The sequence below is a fragment of the Mus pahari genome, chromosome 1 (assembly GCF_900095145.1).
Source record: "Mus pahari chromosome 1, PAHARI_EIJ_v1.1, whole genome shotgun sequence".
NCBI classification, from domain to species: Eukaryota; Metazoa; Chordata; class Mammalia; order Rodentia; family Muridae; genus Mus; species Mus pahari.
The window spans coordinates 116,568,758-116,590,868 of NC_034590.1; the positions used below are offsets into that span (position 1 = coordinate 116,568,758).

The 22,111-nt window shown below is 40.6% G+C and overlaps 1 protein-coding gene across 1 annotated transcript in view; it reads right to left on the bottom strand.

Annotated features, from left to right (window-relative positions):
- Pacs1 (phosphofurin acidic cluster sorting protein 1) overlaps nt 1-22,111 on the bottom strand; it is a 138,979-nt gene that overhangs the window by 36,873 nt on the left and 79,995 nt on the right. Inside the window, exon 2 of the mRNA XM_021192146.1 lies at nt 188-275. Within this exon, the coding sequence (XP_021047805.1) occupies nt 188-275 (88 nt within the window). The remainder of the gene's footprint in view (nt 1-187; nt 276-22,111) is intronic.

Genomic DNA, 22,111 nt, shown 5'->3' on the forward strand with positions numbered 1-22,111 from the left:
CATTTTGTTTTTCAAGATAAAATATAAGAAAACTGAGGACCCAAATTAAAGGTGGAATTGGGACTCTGTATGTCTCATGCTCAGCTGCTCCTCCACAATTGTTCCCCACACAGCTGAGGAGAGGAGTAGCTCCAGGGAATTTCTAGCCAGAAAATCAAAGGCACCACCCAAGCTTCCTCAGGCTTACCTGCAGCTTCACAGCAATGACTACTGAGTTAAGATCTTTGTCCATTTCTTTAAGCATAACAAGTTTCTTCAGAGTTAAGCTGAAGAGCCTAGAAAAATATATAGAGAGAAGGTCCTGTTAAATATAAGAATTTGTAGGAAGGTACCATCTACTGTGGGAACATGGTCTACTTAAGTAAGACTATGAGAAGGCCAATCGAGGTACAAGAGCTTTAGCTTGTATGTATGGAAAGTGTCAAAGGCATATTATTCTGCAGACTTACTTCAGTGAATGTTTGTTTATATATTTCAAGCCCAACCCACATTTTTCTATTATTATGTGTCCCACAGCTTCAGGGGACACAAGAAGCAGAGACATGGTGATTTTCTCAGTTTCTCCCCTACCTGCCATCCAAACATATCTGAAACAAAGCAAAAATGATCTCTCTCTCTCTCTCTCTCTCTCTCTCTCTCTCTCTCTCTCTCTCTCTCTCTCTCTCGCACACACTGAGAGAGAGAGACACTTGCAAAGTAAGTAAAAGGAGATACCCGCTAAAGTCTTCAGGATTTAACAGCTAACTACAAAATACTTCAGATATAAAAGAAGATGAAGCCAATAGGACACATTTTAATAAATGTCCCATTGAGGAGAACAACAACACAGGAACACATTAACCCTTTCTGTAAGATTTTAAATGTTCACAGGAATTAACAAAAGCGAGGTAATTTATTCTGCAAATATTACCATGCACTCTTGGGTCAAAGTGGTTAAAGCAGCATGGTACTGGGAAGAGTAAACAGGGGCTGTCGGCGAGGGACACAGTCTGAACACAGACTTAGACAGAGATAGGGATTTACTGTAGGCAGATTGATTATTCAATTAACAAACAGTACCATACTGGAAAACTAGCTGTATGAACAAAAACAATGACAGATAACTGTTTTACTCCTCATAACAAAGGTAGCTCATGAGTTAAATAAAACAAGGAAAGTGCTTGGCGGTAGCAGCACACACCTTTAATTCCAGTTAAAATGAACTTAAAGCCCACTCATGGTACCAAACAGAAGAATACTGATTAGACAAGCAGGGGCTGGAAGATGCTCAGTGGCGAAGAACACTTGGAACTTTCCAGAGGAGCAGCAGAGTTCCCTCCAGCACCCACGGCGACCCTGCACACACAGGGACTCACTCACCTCTGCTTCGCTTTTTATGAAACTACCAACAAGAGCTGCTGAAGATACAGCTCAGTGGTAATGCATGTGCTTGGAATGTGCATGGCCTGGGTTCAGTCTCCAGCACAGAATGGAAGGAAGGAGTGGGAGGACTCCTGCTTCTCCTCCGTATCCTCACCAACTTTGGTGGTTGTCTATATTTGTTATCATAGCTACTGAATGAATGTGGAGTGGTCTCCTCCCATACTTTAGTCTGCTTTTCCTGATGATTAATGGTACCAAGCAAGTTTATTTTCTTCTTTTGTTTTGTTTTGTTTTGGTTTTCGAGACAGGGTTTCTCTGTATAGCACTGGCTGTCCTGGAACTCACTCTGTAGACCAGGCTGGCCTTGAACTCAGAAATCTGCCTGCCTCTGCCTCCCGAGTGCTGGGATTAAAGGTGTGCGCCACCACATCTAACCATTGTGTCTTCTTTGGTAAAACATCTATATTCAAATATTTTCCCATTTTAAAATTGTATTGTTGTTACTGGGTCTAAATCCCTCACCTCCAGATAGGGTTGGGTTTCTCTGTGTAGCCCTAGCTGTTTTGGAACTTACTCTGTAGACAAGACTGGTCTCAAACTCGAGAGATCTGCCTGCCTCTGCCTCCAGAGTGCTAGGATTAAAGGCATTTGACACCACCACTAGGCTGAGTTTTAAGTTTCTTACATACTCAGAATACCACTCTTTTCTTTGACAATGTATTTTAATATTAGGAAATGAATGGAAAAGAGAATGCAAAAAATAACCTCAATGTGCTGAGAGAAAAATAATTGTGAATATAAAATTGTATATATAGGTAATATATATTTCAGGAATGAGAACTAATTAAAGAAATTTTCAGATAACAATAACTGACAGTTTTCCACCAAACAACTCTCGTTAGTGTATATTAATTATTACTATAAAACAATATTAATTGCTTAAAGTGATATACACTCACTGTTATTACCTGTTTCTGTATGTCATAGATTTAGAAGCAGCTAATCTGAACAGTCCTGCCTGCTCAAGGTCTTTCTGAGGCAGTGTTTTGTAACCAACTCCACAGCTACAGAAATTAATAATTGGCAGAAATGCCATAGTGGTGGTGCAGGCCTTTAATCCCAGCACTTGGGAGGCAGAGGCAGGCAGATCTCTGAGTTCGAGGCCAGCCTGGTCTACAGAGTGAGTTCCAGGACAGCCAGGACTACACAGAGAAACCTGGTCTCAAACAACAACACAACAACAAAAAAGTTGGCAGAGAGTCACCAATGTGGGTGCTGGGAGCTGAACTGTGGCGGTCATCTGAATCCAAGGCCAGTCTAGTTTATATAGCATGCTCCAGGCCAGCCAGAGCTACACAGTCAGGCACTGTCTCAAAACCAAAACATAATAAAATACCTGAAGCCCTTCCATATGCTCTAAGAGGCAGACTAAAACAGAAGACTGGACATGTATGCCAGGTATATAATTATCAAAAGAAAGCTGTAGCTGATCTTTTTGCTACTTTGTGGGTTTTACTCTCTTCCACCCTTCCCCATCCCTTTTCTTCTACCCTTTCAATGCCCAAACACTAGATAAGAGAGACAAAAGGACAGAGAGAAATGGAAAGAGATCCCTGAATAAAGTCGGGCTGGAAAGTGGATGAGGTTATCACTAGACTACTCCCTGCTGATTGGGGCACTGAGTTCCTTGGGACAAGTCTGATCTTTGCTGTCAGGGTATCTAGTTTCCTCGTTGTGGACAACTACTTAGCAATGGACTCATCTCTTGAGGCTCTAGCATTTATATGCCCTCTGAAAAGTCCCCAGAATTCCAACTGCCATACAATGACAGAAATTATCTGCACCTGCCAAAATCAACCCCTCCTAGAACACGAGGCAAATCATACTTAGATGAAGCAGCCCCATATCCCATACCTGGGATTAAAGTGAAAATATATTCTTATAATAGTTCTGTGTTTTTAAAAGAAACCAAATTCCAAAATTGTCACTACAGAAAGATGTGGTATGGCTATATAATTCTGTCAAGATAGCATTATGAGAAACTGAATTATCAATTCACCAGGAGTTAATTCAAGACCAGCATATATTTAGTAAGAATAGCTTTAAAATTAGACTATGGGGCTGGAGAGATGGCTCAGCAGTTAAGAGCACTGACTGCTCTGCCAGAGATCCTGGGTTCAATTCCCAGCAATCACATGGCTCACAACCATCTGTAATGGAATTTGATGTCCTATTCTGGTGTGTCTGAAGATAGCTACAAAGTACTCATATAAATAAAAAAATTACATATCAAAATTTTGCTATACATCTACTGTAGTTCCAATAAACTTGCTTGTTGTTATTACTTTAATTTACAAAAGAAAATAAAACAAAGCAAAACAAAAATCCCTTAGTACATAAATCAGGCTGGTCTCGATCTCATGGCAATATTCTTGCCTTCCTGTGCCTGTTTCCTGAATGATGGGATTATAGGTGTGGCCACCATACCAGGATATCATATTAATTTATTAATTTGTGTATATGTATTTATGTATGTGCAGAGGTGTAATATGCATGCACGCATTTGTGGAAGTCAGAGAAAAGCCTCAGGTGTAATTCCTCACACATTGCCTGCTTAAAATGTGTTTATGTTGAGATAAGGTGTTTCACTAGCCTGGAACTTGCCACATAGGCTAGGCTGGTCAGTCGTAAGCCCTAGGGAGTCCCCAGTCTCTACCTCCCCAGTGCTAGGATTATATGAATGTGACACCCCACCTGGCTCCTTCCCCCAGCCCCCACAAGACAGTTTTCTGTGTAGCTCTGACTCTCTTAGACCTTGCTCTTTAGATCAGGCTGGCTTCAAACACAGAGATCCATTTGCCTCTGACTAGTGCTGGAATTAAAGGTGTGAGCCACATGCCACTTTACCAACTGAACTCTCTCCTCAGTCTCCTTTTTAAATTAGAGAGAGAGAGAGAGAGAGAGAGAGAGAGAGAGAGAGAGAGAGAGAGAGAGAGAGAATATAACTCTGAGGAGTTGGTTCTCTCCTGCCACCTAGTACGATCCAAAGATGAAACTTAACTCTACCCACTCTATTCCTCAAGGGGCCTCAGATACTAGTTCTTAAAGACTAAAAAAGCTTGGAAACCCAAATGTTTTTAAAGGGATATTCTCCAGATAAAGCAGAATTTTAAAAATTAAATTATTCTTGTAGAGAGAATCCTTTGTGCACTGTGTGAAAGTTTCACCTGACAAAAAAGCCTGTGGACAATGGATTGGGCCCAGAAATAGGAGGTGGAAGTTCTGGTAGAGAGAGAAAGAGAGGAATTCTGGGGGATTCGCCCTGAATGCTGGAGGAGACAGACACATGAAACTGAGGGAGGTAACTAACCACGTGGAAGACATAGAATACTTTAGATGGGCTTTAGAAGTAATGAGTTAATCAAGGATCAAGTTGAAGACTAGGGCTTGAACATTTATTTATATATATGTAGTCTCAGAGACATTATTTCTGGGAACAAAGAGGTCAGGGTGGAAAAGCCATCCGTTACAATTCCATAAACCACTTTATTAAAGTAGAGCTGCAATCGGATGAATAAAGAAGATAGCTGAAAAAATTGTAGCAGGAATTGTTAAGAAAGCTATATCTACTTGCATATAAACATCATCAGTAACAATTAGAGACACTGGTCAGTAATAGAAGAGCCTCTGAAAGAGAAAACCTCAAGTTCAGATGATGTTTATATGCAAATTCTGCTAACAGTCTAAAAAACAAACAAACAAAAATTAAAAAAAAAACTAACCCTATATACATTTTTCAGAGGATCTAAAGGAAGAAATAGATTCCAATTTTATAAACTCAAAGAGAACCTTACTGTACATCATCAAAGAAGAATGACAAGCCAATCTCACATCAGCATGACTAACTGAAAGAAACAAATGTCACTGCTTTCAGGGTAATGTATATAAGCTTATTTGGGAAATTCAAAAGAATCTCATTATTACCTTCAACAGAGTTTAATCAAGACTGCTAAATTCCTGAAGATCAACTGCACTTCTAAATACCAGCAACATATAAGATGTAATTTTAAAAAGATGTAATTTACAAAGCAACAAGAATAAGATGCGTGGGGGTAAAACAGCAGTAGTGATGGAGATCGGACAAACACTGAGCACTTATCCCAGTGCTCATTAGCTCTGCTCTAAAAAAAAGGAAGGGAGACGAAGTGTGGTGATTATCCAAGATGACTTTAAACTCAGGCAAGTTGGCTCTGGAGCATTTCCTCTTAACCATTCTCCTCCAAGTTGCCTCCCTCTGCAACATGTGCTAGCTCTGTGTGGAGCTGTAAAGCGGTATCTCACACACACACACACACACACACACACGCACGCACGCACGCACGCACACACACACACACACACACGTGACTAAGTATAAGAGATGCCACACTCATGTATGGAATGCTAGCATTCCATCTGTTCTCTCGGCAGACACTGAAAAGTGACACAGCACTGAGAAACTCTAGTACGACTTCTCACAGACATCAAGGTTAACACTCACAAGGAAAGCCCAAAGGTCAAGGAAAAATACTTTGAAGAAGAGAAGACAGGGCAATCAGACTTACTGTAAAGCAGCACTACTCGAGGAAGTTCAGTATGCTGAAAGAACGGAAGACTGTGGAAAAGAACACAGTGCAACAGTCTCACAATCATGCAGAAATCTGACAAAATGTGATGGCATGACTAGGAGCAGAGCAACAGGCCTGTTCATCCTAGCACTCAGGTGGCAGAGGCAGGAGGACCATGAGGAGGTAGAGGAGAGAAAGGAAGAGAAGCAGCATTCCTAACTAGGAAAAGGACTCGCTACATACAGTGCTATTCAGCTAACTACATACAGTGCTATTCAGCCGGAACATGAAATGTAAGTCTTAGAACACAGGACTGTATTCTTTTAAATTTTTTTTATTATATTTTAATTAATAATTAATTAATTGTGAATGCACATTTGTGGGCACATGCATGCCACAGCACGCATATGGAAGTCAGAGAAGATAATTGGTATTCTTTTACCACATGGGTCCTGTGGATCTAACTCAGGCTTTGCAGATAGTAACTTTAACCACTGAGCCATCTCACCAGCCCCAGGACAATATTATTATGACTCTGAGATATTCTGAAAACAAGATACTGGGAACAATAAATTATTATACATTATTTATTCTGTAAAATTAGGATTTTCTGCTAGCAAGAAATACCATATAATCAATGAAATGACAGGGGCTGGAGAAATGGCTCCGCAGTTAAGAGCACTGGCTACTCTTCCAGAGATCCTGAGTTCCAACAACCACATGGTGGCTCACAACCATCTGTAATGAGTTCTGATGCCCTCTTCTGGCATGCAGGTGTACATGCAGATAGAGCACTCATATACATAAAATAAAATCTTAAAAAAAAATAAAAAAAAGACAGTCACAACTTTGGAGAAGATATTTGAAATGCACAATGCTAACAAAGTATGTAGAATAAGAAGGCTGGCAAATCAATATAAGAGTAGGCAAAGGACATGAACGATTTTGTGTTTCCAAGAGGAAATGTTAATGGCTGATACATATTAAAAAAATCAGGAAAATACAAATTGGAGTCAAAATACAAATTTGGCAGAATTATGTATGTGAGATAATGTGGTACAATGGGACCTCATATGCTGCCTGTGGGACTGTTGTCTAAATCATTTTAGAAAACTATGAACATCCGTGGAACCCACTCTCCAGCAATCACAGTCACTGGCTAGATGACACTGAGCTTGCTACCTTGCCTCCTCCCTTTGCCTCTGTGTCTTCATGTATAAAATGAATATGTAATAACATCAACTCATGGGACTGTCAAGAGAGTCATGCATAAAAAAGTGAGAACACTGCCCTCCCACAGTAAGAGCTCTATATGCAACACTGCTTGCATTATGCATAGTAGAATCCACATATGTACCACCAGAAGCAGTCCTAAAAGCTGTAGTACAGCCATATTCAATGCTGCCCATCAGGAAAAAAATTAATGAGTTAAGATTTTATTTCAATTATCAATTTCTTTCTAAACATAATAGCATGTGTATGGTTGGAGAGAAAACAAGTTGGAGAAGACCACACAGTGAATAGTACATAACATTTAAGACCAAGCAAAAACTACCTAGTAATTGTTTAGGGACTCAGGAGGGAAAACTCTAAAGATTGAGTGACACATGAACAAAAGGAGGTTGGGATGTTTAGAGAAACAAAGTAAGCAAGAATGTCTGGAGCTTGAGGAATGTAAAAATGAAAAGTGACCCTGCAGTGGGGAACTTTGATTTTGCTTATGATGGGAGGCACTGATAATTTACAAACAAGAAAATCATTATATACAATGATTCAGGTAAAAGTGTTCTGCTTAGGTAAAAGTAGACCTCCCAGAGAAGGGATAATGGGTTTGGGAAAATCCACTAGATCCAGCTAAGGCAGGAGAAAAGTTTGGTCTCAGACCCTAGATAATTAATGATAGAGAGTGGAATTCATAAATATTCTAGTGGATTGCTTGTGTCTTGCTAATAGACTGAATGCAGGGTCTGGGAAAAAAGAAAACTTCATGAAAGGTCTGAGGTGTTGGCTTGAACAACAAGTTGGATGATGGTAGTACCATTTAATAAGATGAAGGAGGAGACAGGGAAGTTCTGGAACAGAGTTTGAGACATCTTGACTGTATAGGTAGACACTAGATGGCTGGTTGTGGATGTCTTCAGCTCAAGAAAAGCATCAGGCTGGAGTTATGGATTTAGAAATCAAAGCAGAGGACTGACAACTGAGATCTTCCAGGAGTTTAAACAGGAAAAAGATGATCCTTGGGCAGATGAGAAAGACTGAGGAGCTGCCAGCAAGGTAGGAAACCAACACTTAATGAGAACACAGGAGGAACTGTAAATGCAGTCCATAAGTAGAATACGATGAGGATAGAAAACTGACTGGTAAATGTTACAAAATGGTGAACACTAGTGACCCCAATCCTACACATTCCAGTAGCATATAAAGTCTCAAAAGAAGGGTGCCAGTCATGTAAGTAGCTGCCAATAAGGTAAGGGGATCAGAAAATAATATTTCAAGCTACGAAAAGCAATGTGGCAAGGTGGGAGGAATGGAAGCTTCACTTTGGCTTCCACCAGGACTAGCAGATCAGTCTACCATCCACACAGCCACCTTTTTAAATGGTCTCATCTAATTTTCCCTGTGGTCCCAAGGTGCCTCCTGGTAAGAGAAATGTGGTTTTATCTGAAACTACAAGGAAGAAAAAAGGATGGGAATCTGAAGTGGAAGTTTCTGGTTTCTTTGGAGACTCAGATGTGTCCTGTGCTGTTTTTCTGGAAGCTGTCTCGTGAGAGGATGCTTTGCTGAAGCAGATGCTTGAGAGCACACGTGATGTTTAGAAAGAGTACAAGTAGAATCCAACGGACAGTGAACAACACTCTTGCACTGGTTCACCTTGCAATGCTTTGCTGGTCTTCCCTGATCTTCACTTGTGAGTTCACAGAGAGAAAAGTGCCAAAGAACTTCTCATGGTACTCTGGCTGCTTCCTGCCACTTTTGCAGTCTCATGCCAATACGGCAGAGGCTCCAGGTTTCTCTGGATCAAGCCACTTCTACTGATCTATGTTCAGCGTTTGCTGACTAGACTGGACTGCACAATGAAGATTGGAATCACCCCAAAGAACTACTTCTAAATAGGTCTACAACCTCCATTTCCTATTAATCTTTCTTTTCTCCTAACTCTGGTAGGTGGGCTAGAAGCGAGGTTGAAGCATTTAAGAACCCTTATTAAAGCAGGTTTTGAAAAATCTAACCCTACAGGAATTGGAATGCAATAAATCAAGACAGAAATTAAAAGGTTGTTTTTGTTGTTGTTGTTGTTTGGTTTGGTTTTTGAGATCAGGTTTCTCTGAGTAGCCTTGGCTCTCCTAGAACTCACTCTGGCCTGGAACTCAGAAATCCACCTGCCTCTGCCTCCCAAGTGCTGAGATTAAAGGTGTGCGCCACCACTGCCCAGCTAAAAGGGTTTTAAAAAGTACTTTTCATGTCTTTACTAAACACACACAGAAAGACACAGCATATAAGTAAGTACCCAGAAGGACCAGCTATGTCCTCTGCAGCACCACCCCAAGATTAAAGGGCTTTTTCTAAAGTCCTTTGAGTTGATCAGTATTTCCTTTGTGATGAATCTTAACTGATGAACTGCATCACATCCATGGATGAAATCTTTAATTCAGTGAAGCTCAAAAGAAGTGGTATAATAGCTAACTATGAACATCTCTGTCCTGTGGTCCCAGTTCTGAAAGCATCACAGGCATGCAGACATCTCAGCTTCACAGAGACTGAAGAGCTGAGACAGGAAACACTACTCTGTGGTCCAGCTTGTCTTGCTAGTTGTCCCTCTTCTCTCTCCTTACTTTATTCCCTCCCCTCCCTAAGAATCCAACCGCGCAGATCCTTACTGTCTGAACAAACAAAATGAGAAAATGGAGTAATTTGGATTTAAGACAGTTTTCTTCATCAAGAAAATTAAAATTTTCAAAAGTAGGTCCCGCTGTAGACTGCAATAAATTTCGACTACCTTTAAGTGGCACATTTAAAATTATTTTAATAGCCAGGTTGCTTGCTTATTGAGAGACAATTCCATTTTGCTCTGATTTTTCTACACATTCCAGACCAAGGCAAAACCTGAACTTCTCTAGACACATAAAGAGCTGCTGGGATAATGGTAGTAATAGGAATGACAGGAGAATCCTTACACATCCCTAACAAAGAGCTTCACTCAGGAAAAAGTCATTATTATTTGAAAATACTGGGATTTGAATACATCAGGAAGGAGTTAAGGAAGCACAATCTCAAAATTGGTATACTGATAACCTCAAGCGGAATTCACTTGAGGAAATGGTTTGCTTCTGCCTATATTCATGAAACTATAAGGATTATTCTGGAAGGGCTGACCTTCACGTAGCAGGTATAAACACCTTCCTCACCAGAGACTGATAACCTAGGGCTGCCATGAGTCTGCATAAACAGCTCTAAAGTGACCCCCATTCCACACTAACTTCACTCCTTGACTGAATACATCTTTTACTGACAAACCTAGAGTTCACTACCCTAATCCAGATTCTAACTGGTAATTTCTCAATCAGAGATTAATTACTCTTTTGAAATGTAAAAAGCATCATGCTTTGGTTAGTTCTTTGTATTCTTTGTATATCACTGTCTTCTGAAGATTTCCACTGTACATATGAAATTATTGAAACAAGTATGATTTCTTCTTATTCCTTAAGAGTCTTAGCATCAGCCAAAGAGTGCACATAAGAACTACAGAGTTGAGGGGGACATCTTTCTCCCCTGTGGTTTCACAACACAGCTATTTTAAGACCTTGAAAACAAGAATTCCCAGACACATCATGCACATATGGGTGGCACTAATTGGACTCAGTGGTTATAATGAAGGAGGGGAGGGGATAAAGTCTGTGTGTGTGTGGGGGGGGGTACGGTGTTGGGAAGTCTGGCAGGAGTGGGACAGGAGAGTTAGGTAAGAGTTAGATAAGATAAAAATACATTGTATACATGTATGAAATTCTCAATGAATAAATAATTATGAACATTAAAAAAAAACCCTCTGGACGAGCACCTTCAGGTCTACTATGGGGACCCTAACACATGACCTACTTAATCAGCTAGCTTTGTATAAGCAAACTTACAGACAATATGAAAATAAGCTAGCAGGCCTAAAAGTAATTTAATACTGGGGCTGGCAGAGACACTGGGGGAAAAACAATAGCAGGTCAGACTCTACTAATAATCACTGTTAAGCAAGAACTACAGTCAACCCTCTCCCTGATAATATAAAATAACCCTTATCCAATAGTATCATTTGTAGTTATTTATTTACTCAATCTTTAATGGACAATTGCCACACCCACTCCAGTGGAGTCTGGGTGACAAGTCCAAAAGCTGGCTGCAGTCCTGAGGCAAAAAGTTTCACCGAAACTGGTCTTCTGGAGTCTTTGGCATCCCATAACACAGATGTGTTTCAGATTTGTCCTTGAAATAGTTAATGAAGGGTTGTGTGTGCTTTCCTTTAGTATTGTTTTATGATAGGTGCCCCCAAGGAGTGATTTGACAAATAGCTAAGTTAGACTGAACATTGCTTCCTGGCTTTCACTGGTGTCCCAATGTCCTAGGCAGTCTTTGAGCTAACCCTGAGCTTGGAATTTTGTAAGAACGTTACTTATTCAGATGAAATGCCTCCAGTGTTGAAAGAGAGATAGTGAAAGAAATCAGGCATTACAATCTACTAGATAAGAGTTGGAGATTCAGGGCAAGTTTAACAAAGTAAGTTTAGAATTCGTATTATAGTCATGTATGGCAGACTACATTACCTAATAGAGGAAAGTTTGTGGGCTCCTCTGGTAAATGGAGGTTCCTCACAAAACACTTAGAATAACATCCGAGTAACTCCCATATACAGGAATTTATAATGGTTTAGGAAGAAGATGGGCTGTGATTTAGGAGGAAGTAGAGTATTGCATTATTCATGAAAAGGTTAGCATGAGTGGAACCCTCCTTAGTACATACTTTCACTAGCTCTGAAGAATAGCATAGCTAGGTATTTACTAAGAGCTGGCTGGTGATGGGTTAAACAATAAATTAGAATTAGAACTATGGCTTGGGCATGAAAGCCCTTGCCCCTGGGGTGTAAAGACCTCACACCTGGCTTCTAAGAATGAGCTGACCTTAGATAGGGCTGACTCTCAGTTGTTACATTGCCTGGTTCCTGCCAGTCTTTATGTATGCATTTTTCTGATTTGTGTAGAGTCATTATGCATCAAGTAACCTCAATGTACCTTGGCTGATGTGTCACCTAACTTCCTTATTTTCTCCTCTAATATAAGTCTGATGCAAGCTTTAAGAAATTACATTCAGATCCAACATTTTCCTGTGTTCGTGTCTGTCTGTCACTTGTTGACTCCTTGCCCACCTGAGTACCGGGACCCTGATTTTTCCCAAGGGTTGAGGGACTCTGACTGAGCCAGACAATGTAAAAGATAGCTTTAAAAAAATAAAATTATGGGCTGGTGAGATGGCTCAGTGGGTAAGAGCACCCGACTGCTCTTCCGAAGGTCCGGAGTTCAAATCCCAGCAACCACATGGTGGCTCATAACCATCCGTAATGAGATCTGACGCCCTCTTCTGGAGTGTACTTACATATAATAAATAAATAAATCTTTAAAAAAAAATATGAGCAAGGTATAGTGGTGGGTGCTTTAATTCTAGCAATCGGGAGGCAGAAGCAGGTGAATTCAAGGCCAGTATGAATGATATAGTGAGTTCCAGGACAGCCAAGGCTACATAGACATCCTGTCTCAAAACAAACAAACAAACAAACGAACGAACAATCCATCAAACAATAATAAAATAAAATAAGGGGTCTGGAGAGATGGCTCAGTGGTTAAGAATACATACCACTCTTGCAGAGGCCCAGAGTGTTTACCAGCACCCATGTTGGGCAGCTTACAACCCCTTGTAACTTCAGCTCCAGAGGTTATGATACCTCTCGCCTCCACTGGCCCTTATACTGGCATATACATAATTAAATAGAAAACAAATCTTAAAAATACTTTTTAGGGCTGTAGAGATAGCTCAATGGTTAAGAGTACTGGTTCTTTTGGGGAACTGAATCTGGTTTCTCAGGACTGACTTGGTGGGTGTCTCAACCATCGATAACTCCTTCTAGAGGATCCAACACCTTTTCAGACCTCTGCAGGCACCAGGCTTGAACATGGTACACACAGCATACATGTGTAGAGGGCACAAGGTTCTTGTGCTTTCAGATAAGCATTAGGGAAACCAAGAATGTTAAACACATAGGTTTGTCTCTTGAACAGAAGGGATAAATACTTGTTGTTCACACAGAATGCTGGAAGTGAATGTTGTTAATATCCTGGTGATCTACGCTATCTGTAGGGCCAGGCCACACCTGAATTACCCAGACCACTATGTTTATCCTAGACTCTTTCTCCCTAGACCTTTATCTTGACCACTGTTTCTCAGTCAATAGAACCTAGGGGGAGAAGTCACATGTACTTTGTAGTTTGGTGACCTCTACAATTTCTGTATGAGTGAGACCACACCTGATACTCCCCTAGGCCTTAAGCTACAGAACCCATCTTTATGGAAGAGGTCACATGTACTATGCAAAAAAGTTTCAATGTAGTCATACCTTAAAGCTTTACTGTGCACATGAGACTGAGGTAACTGCTACCAGGAAACATTTTTCCAAAATTGTACTATACTTAATGTCTAAAATATAAACTGCCCAATGTCAGACTCTAGAAGTTTGAACCAACATCAGCCACTAAGTTGTACTGAACTGGATTTCCTGCTTACCTTAATCAGATGTTTCTCTGCTGGCCATGGCCCAAACATGTAGGTAAAATATTTATGCAAATAAAATAAAATAAAGCTAAACAATTTAGATTCTTAAAACTTATTTGTGTGGGGGCAAAGTGTGCAATGGTACACTCTAAGTCAGAAGATGTTCTGCAAGAATTGGTTCTTTCCTACTATGTGATAATTACTGTGATTGAACTGAAGTGTTCAGGCTTGGTGGTAACTGTCTTTACCTGCTTAGCTATCATTTCACCAGCTCCCCCCCCCCCTTTTTAAAAAGATTTATTTATTATATGTAAGTACATTGTAGCTGTCTTCAGATTCTCCAGAAGAGGGCGTCAGATCTTGTTACAGATGGTTGTAAGCCATCATGTGGTTGATGGGAATTGAACTCAGGACCTTCGAAAGAGCAGTCAGTGCTCTTAACCACTAAGCCATCTCTCCAGCCCCTACTTGAGTTTTAAAAGATGAGTTTATTTTTTTCCTAATTTCTTGGATGAAAACATTTTCTAATTAGTTATAGAACCAAGCAAGAGTCCATCTAGTCCAGGTGCAACCTCTTTTGGGCTAATAGTGATGATGATGATGATAATAATAATTATTATTATTTTTGTTTCCTTTCTTTATTCTAGCTGGGTTATTTGAGACAGGATCTGATGATTTATCTTAGGTTGACTTAGAATTTGCAACTCCCAGCCTTAGCTTCCCAGGAGTTGGGTGGGATTCCAGGTGTTTGCTACTAATATTCAGTTTGTAGTACCTTTATAAAGCTACCCCTTCTACAGGTCAAGTGAACCTTGTGTATGTGTGTGTATTCCCTGCAGCAAACCCTTGATGGCTGTACTACTACGCAGTTCTCCCTGTGCATCCTTGTTTGCTAGAATGTACCAAGGTTTGGAGAGTACATTCCAAAGTTTGGTTTCACTGCCTAAGGTTCAAACTAGACAAAGAAACCAGCTGAAAGCCCAGTGTGAACCAATACACTTGTAATTCCAGCCACTTGCAAAACTGAGGCAGGAGGATTTCAAGTTCAAGGCCAACTTGGGCATTTTAGAGAGACATCTTATGTAAGGATTAAAAAGGGCTGGGAATGTAGCTCAGCAGAGCACTGTCATAGCATGAATGATGTTCCAGAACTAATCCCAAACATGTGAGACAGAAAGGGAGAGACACAGAAAGCTTTGCTTATTTCTAGTTCTCTCAGTCAACAAACTCATTATTTCTCCACAGCCCTTCCTTTTCAGATTTTTCTATTGTAGGTCAAGCGGTTCTTCCTTCTTTGAAGTCTGCAGTTTTCCTGCCTCTTCAAGCTCTCATCTAGTTCTACCTTGAGCTAAAGGACAGAGACTATGTCTTCTTCTTACTTGGATAATTCCAATTTCCAACAGAGTAATGTGAAAGAAAATGAGCACTGTATAGCTTATTTAATTAAAACTATCCAATGTAGAAATACTAAGAAAAATTATCTTTCACCCCACTAAATATAAAGCCCATGTTTTCATCCAACAGCTTCTTAATTGGACAACACTAACTCAGATTAAAGGGCACTAAATTACTCTTTTCTAAACAGTGACACAAATGCAGAATATCTTCTCTCTTTGTTGCACTGGGAACTCTGCCAAGTTTTTCTCTAATTAGGTCCTGTGGTTATTAATTCCTTAATCTGTTAGCAAGCATTTCCTTGCCTTTTTGAAAAAAAAAAAAAAAAAAAGGAGTGGAAAGATAGTTCTGTGGTTAAGAGCACTGGCTGTTCTTCCAGGGGCCCTGAGTTCAATTCCCAGCAACCACATGTGGCTGACAACCACCTATAATGGGACCTAACTCTCTCTTTTGGTATGCATGGAAACAGACCAATCCTATACATAAAATAAATAAATCTAAAAAAAGAAAGCAAGTTCTACATTGCAGAGAGGGAACTTGTAGAGTCCACCTCCAGCATAAAGACAGGACATTAAGTGAGGGATGGGGTTGCCATCCCACAGTCAAAACTGACCCATAATTGATCCTGTCTGAAAGTACTGCAGAGATGGAAATGAAAAGGAGCCTGAGGAAAAGAAGCTCCAGGGACAGACCCAAAGTAGGGTCCAGCTCAAGGGGAGGTCCAAAGGCCTGACACTATTACAGAGGTTATGGAGTGTTTACAAAAAGGGACCTATTATGACAGCCCTCTGAAAGACCCAAGCTGAAAGAGTCAGATGCAGATATTTGCACCCAACCAATGGACAGAAGCTGCTGACCCCTGTAGTTGAATTAGGGCAAAGCTGGAAGAATCGGAGGAGGGTGACCCTGTAGAAGACCAGCAATCTCAATTAACTTGGATCCCTGAGATCTCTCACACTGGATCACCAACCAGACAGCATACACCAGTTGATATGAGGCCCCTAACACATATACAGCAGAGGACTGCTGGGTCTGGGTTTAGTCAGAGAAGATGCAGCTAACCCTCAAGAAACTGAAGGCCCCATGGAGTTTAGAAGTCTGGTGGGGTGGAGGGTGGGGACATCCTCATGGAGACAAGGGGGTGGGGAGGAGGTATGGGATGTGGAACAGTTGGAGGGTGGACCAGGAGGGGAATAAAATCTGGAGTTTTAAATAAATAAATAAACAAACAAACAAACAAATAAGAAAGCAATATAATAATAAAAGAGAGGGGGGCAGGAAGAAAGAGTCTAACAATTTAGCCTAACTCAGACTGGAATTTGAGATCTTCACACCTCACTAGGTGTGGTGGTACATGCCTTTAATCCCAGAACTCACCAGGCAGAGGAAGGCAGAAAGCTCTGTGAGTAGGCTGGGTTGCTTCTATATAGAAAATTGTAGGCTAATAGGAGCTACAGAGTGAGACCTTGTTTCAAAATAAACTAGCATTTTCTCTGTTCTCTTTTTTCTTTTCTTTTCTTTTTTCTTTTCGGTTGAGACAGGGTTTCTCTGTGTTTCCTTGGCTGTCCTGAAACTGACTCTAGACCAGGCTTGCCTTAGACTCAGACCCACCTGCCTCTTCTACCTGAGTGCTGGTATTAGAGGCATGTGCCGCCATCAACCTGCTAGCTTTTTTTATTCTATTTCCTCCCTATTTCCACATACATTTTAGAACCAGAATGTCAATTTATATTTGCATGTTCAAGGGTGTGCATGTGTTACATGTGTGTCAAGTATTGGATGTTTTTCTCTATTGTTCTCCACTTTATTTTTCTACATTTTTAAAAATCTTAATCATGTGTATATGTAGACTATGATTTTTCAAAATCTATTTTAATAAGTGTCCTTAAATGTTTTATTGTTTCTTCTAGCTCATCACCCACCAGAGTAGTAGAAAGGAAAGGCAAAGGAGGATGTGGACATTATTAGAAATATTTTTGGAGAAAATACAATCTGCATTGTCAGGATATCAGCAGTTCAGTTCACACAAATCAGCAGTGGCAGCTTGATCCATTCATAACACCATTTATGAATCAGCAATAGCAGGTCAATTCAGAAGCAACAGCAAGGCTCTGCCAATCAGGTCGAGTCTGCAGAAGTGGCAAGAAGCTGCCAGAATACTCCCAAAAGGTTTTTGGTGTGTTTTTTCTCTATGAAGTCAAAACAAATGATGACTAACAAAGAATGGTAAGATGTACCAAAACCACCCAGTGGCGTCAGCAAAGCCCAGCGTCAGCAAAGCCCAACAATGACCAGCAAAGAATGGCAAGGTGTACCAATACCATTCACTATCATCCACTGTATATTGGGTTACACTTATATCCTAACCAAACATGACATGTTCTCTCAAGCATCATCTACTCTAGTAAAACATTACATGCCCTTTTTACAGGCTGCCTCCAGAAAAACATGTGTTTTTAGCAAAACATCCTCCATGTGTCTGCTTCAGTGAAAACATCCACTCATAAGACAGTTTCCAGAAAAACATCACATAACACAACTGAGTCTCCAAAGAAATCAGAAATGTATACTTCGTGTATGTTTGTTTCTGTGTGCAGGTATGTGCATGTGTACACACAGATACCACGGAGGCCAGAATGTAGCATAAGATTCCCTGGAGTTGGAGTTAGAGGCAGTTAGGAACTGCATGATGTGGGTGTTGGGAAATGAACTCAGGTTCTCTGTAAGAGAAGTATGGTTTTGGTTGTGAGCCTGGACCTCTTTTTTGTTGTTGTTTGTTTGTCTGAGACAGGATTTCACCTCCCAAGTGCTGGGATCAAAAGCAAACACATTACCACAACCCAGCAGTATACTAGTATACTGTCTTAACGACTGAGTTATTTTTTGGGAGTGATGATGGTGGTTTGAGACAGGGTCTCTCAGTCTTCTTCTTCTTCTCCTCCTTCTCCTTCCTTTCTCTCTCTCTCTCTCTCTCTCTCTCTCTCTCTCTCTCTCTCTCTCTCTCTCCCCTCCCCCCACCCCCATGTAGTTATGGCTGTCCTGGAGCTTGCTATGTATTATCAGGTTGGCCCCAAAATCTGAGATTTTCCCATCTTTAACCCAAAGGAATGTAGGAATGTGACTAAGAGCACCACACCCTGCTCTGCTTTACTTTTGAGATCTGGTCTCTCAGTGCATCCAGAGGACAATTGGAGGAATTGTGTCCCTATTTTTCTTTTTCCTTCCTAGTACCCCAAACTCAGCTATATTCCACTTCTTAACTTTGTCCTGGGGGTTCCATTCACTTTTCTCCATTTTTTTCTGTCTCTTCTTTCAGTGGGTCATTTCCATCAGTCTAGATTCAAGCACACAGATTTATATGTATATGTATGTATATGAGTACACTGTAGCTGTCCTCAGACTCACCAGAGGAGGGCATCGGATCCCATTACAGATGATTGTGAGCCACCATGTGGTTGCTGGGAATTGAACTCAGGATTTCTGGAAGAGCAATTAGTGCTCATAACCTCTGAGCCATCTCTCCAGCCCCTCCCCCCCCCCCCGATTTCTTTTACTGTTATTTCAATATAATACTGTTGAGCATATCTGTGAGGTGTTTTTGTTTTTTTTTTTTAACTTCAGTTATTATTTTATTTCAACTCTCTAATCTCATGTTTTATTTCCACATTTCATGCTTAAAGTTATCTGTTTATTTATTTTTCCCTAGTCACTTAAGCACAATTTGTAATATTTCAACCCCAAGACATTTGCACGAAAATAGGAACTTGATTAGGTCTTATAGATTGCACTGCTTTTCTTCTTCCCTGTAAGTTCTGTTTCTTCACAAGTCTAGTAATTATAGATCATAACTGGACATTGTAGATAAGGCACTGTAAGATTCTGGATCCGACTGCGTCCCTCTGGGGATTTTTTGTTGTTGTTGTTGTTTTCTGGTTGGTTTGTTTTTTCCTAAGTAGGCAACTGACTTACCTAGATGCACCCTGGAAGCCTGTGTCTGTGGTGTGCAGCAACTGCTTCCTCTGCTGAGTTCTTCTGAGATTCTAGGGAATGCTTTTAGAATTTGGACCCTGGGGAGTCTCCCCTGTACTTGGGTAATCCGGCTGTTGGCCAAGGATTTTGGTAGCGAGCACGCAGAAAAGGGGCTCGCCTGTGATTCTGGAGTGGGGCTTCCCCTCACTCTTCCAGCTGCAGGATACCCTGAGCCACCAAAGCTTCAGGCTTTTGTTTCTGTTTTGTTTTTTTTTTTAAACTTTTTGAGCTGAGCAATATGGGAATAGAGGTTGCTCTATTTTGAAAAAGGAAATTTGGTGGCCAGAGGCCTAGCTACATGACAGAAACAGAATCAGGTAGATGTCTGAGTTTGAGGCCAGCCTGATATATACAGCAAATTCCAGGACACCTAATGCTATACAGAGAGACCTTGTCTTGAAAAACCAAAATAAGAAAGAAAAGAATTAGAAAAAAAAAAACCCACAAAATATTGTGTCAAAACCTTTGATAGATTTGAGTCACACAGAAAAGTTTCTATTGATTATTTCCTCTGAATATAAATCACTCTTTACTGTTTGTGTTATTGTTCTTTAAGATTTATTTATTATTTATACAGTATTCTGCCTGTATGTATGCCTGCATGCCAGAAGAGGACACCAGATTACAGATGGTTGTGAGTCACCATGTGGTTGCTGGGAATTGAACTCAGGACCTTTGGAAGAAGAGCCAGTGCTCCTAACCTTTGAGCCAACTCTCCAGTCTCATTTTTTTTTTTTTTTAAATTAAAACGTAGATGTCTTACCAATTGTGGATTTTAACTTGTCACATTGGCTGTAATTTTGTTTTTCACTTTTTAGTAATTTGCCTGAACTGCATCCACACAAATGTCAGGATTCCTTCTCAGCTCTTTCCAGTATCATCTGCACATGTATGTAGACTACAGTCAGTCAAGTGTGCACATCTCTCCAAACCCTACTATGTTGTTAGTTTTTAGCTACTCTGTTGTTTGACACACTTAGGACTGCTCTGTTAGGCCACCAAGCCCAGCTGGCTTCCTACTGTTTGTTACTGAGATCATTACTTTTACTGCCCAACACACTCAGGAAGGACTTTTCACTTTTCTTTCTCTCCACTGAACTCACTCTGGCCACTAGGTTACTAGCTTTCAGAGTGTCCTATTCTGAACTAAATGCCACAGCAATCAAGGCTCTGAGAAGAGCCTCAGGCAAAGCTGTCAAAGACTCACTGCTTTGGCCTGAATTTTCATGGCTTCCTTTGCTGCTCGCACTTGTTCCACTTTGAGACCTAGAATGAGTTATTAACAATTCAGTTGTTCAGTATTATTAAGACTTAATAATATCCTCACTCTACCAAAGTCCTAATTCTTGTCCTAAACTAACTTAAAATCCTTTCATCTTCAAGTGCACCATGTAATATGGCATTATAAGTTCTCACATAACACCATAAGTCAAGTGTAAGATTAGAAAGAACATTGCCCATACACAGCTATCTTTACAGGCTATTATTATTATTATTTAATTTTTTTTGTTTTGTTTTGTTTTTTTTTGTTTTTTGAGACAGGGTTTCTCTGTATAGCCCTGGCTGTCTTGGAACTAACTCACTCTGTAGACCAGGCTGGCCTCGAACTCAGAAATCCGCCTGCCTCTGCCTAAGTGCTGGGATTACAGGGGTGCACCACCACTGCCCGGCAACAAGACAGTCTTGCTGTGCAGGCTAGTATGACAGTTGGAATAAGAAGTATACCACAGAGGCTCATGGATTGAACACTTAGTTTCCAGCTGGTGGCACTGTTTAGGGAGGCTATGCAACCATTAGGAGGTACAGCTTTGCTGGAGAAATGATGTCACTGCATACAAATCTTGAGATTTTATAGCCTTGTCCCACCTGTAGTTCTTGCTTCTCTGTTCTCTGTTTCTTGCTTCTGCTGCCATGCCTTCTCTGCCATTACAAACAGCCCTCTAGAACTATAAGCCAAATAAAATCTTTCTTCTCTAAGTTGTCTTCATCACAGCAACAAAACAGTCGCGAGCATACCCAGGCTGGCTTGGAACATGTAATCTTCCTGCCTCAGACCCCCAAATATTGGTGATTATAGGTGTGTATTACCACATCTGACTTTCTTCAAGTCTTAAGTACCAAGAACAGGTTACCCACTAATTCTACTAGAAAACTGACTATTTTCTGTTTTCCTCTGCTATAAGTTGTGGCCTCTCTACTGATTGACATCTAAAGTTGCTGTAAGTTGTAAAAGCTATTTATTCAGCCCCAGGCAGCCCAGAGTACTTTCTATGCTTATTTGTTCACAGAGAAGGCTGAGGGAGATGGCTCAGTGGGTTAAGGGGACATCCAGTCACATTTGGTGATTTAAATTCAATATCCAGGACTGATGTGGTAGAACTGACTCTTTCAAATTGTCTTTTGATTGCTATGAAGCCGCAGCTCTCTCAAAATAGCTAGGAGTGATGGCACAGTCTTTGATCTCAGAACCTGTGAGGTAGAAGTCTGTTTAACTCTCTGAGTTCAAGGTCAGTCTTGTTTACACACTGTTCCAGGCCGCGAGGATTACATAGTGAAGACCTGTCTTTTTTTTTTTAAGGTGGCTGGAGATGTAGCTCAGTGGTCTTATGTAAGATGTACCCTGTTATAATTCAGTATCACACACACTCGCACCTGCATGCAGGAATATTGATATAAAAAGAAGCCCAAGATTTACTTTCCTCTCTTAAAAAATCTTATTCATCCTTTCAATGACACACAGCTTATTTCTGTTATAGAATGGCTCATACTGCTATTATGTACCGTATACTATGAAAGTTGCAAGATGAGCCGGGCCTGGTGGTGCACGCCTTTAATCCCAGCACTCTGGAGGCAGAGGCAGGCGGATTTCTGAGTTCAAGGCCAGCCTGGTCTACAAAGTGAGTTCCAGGACA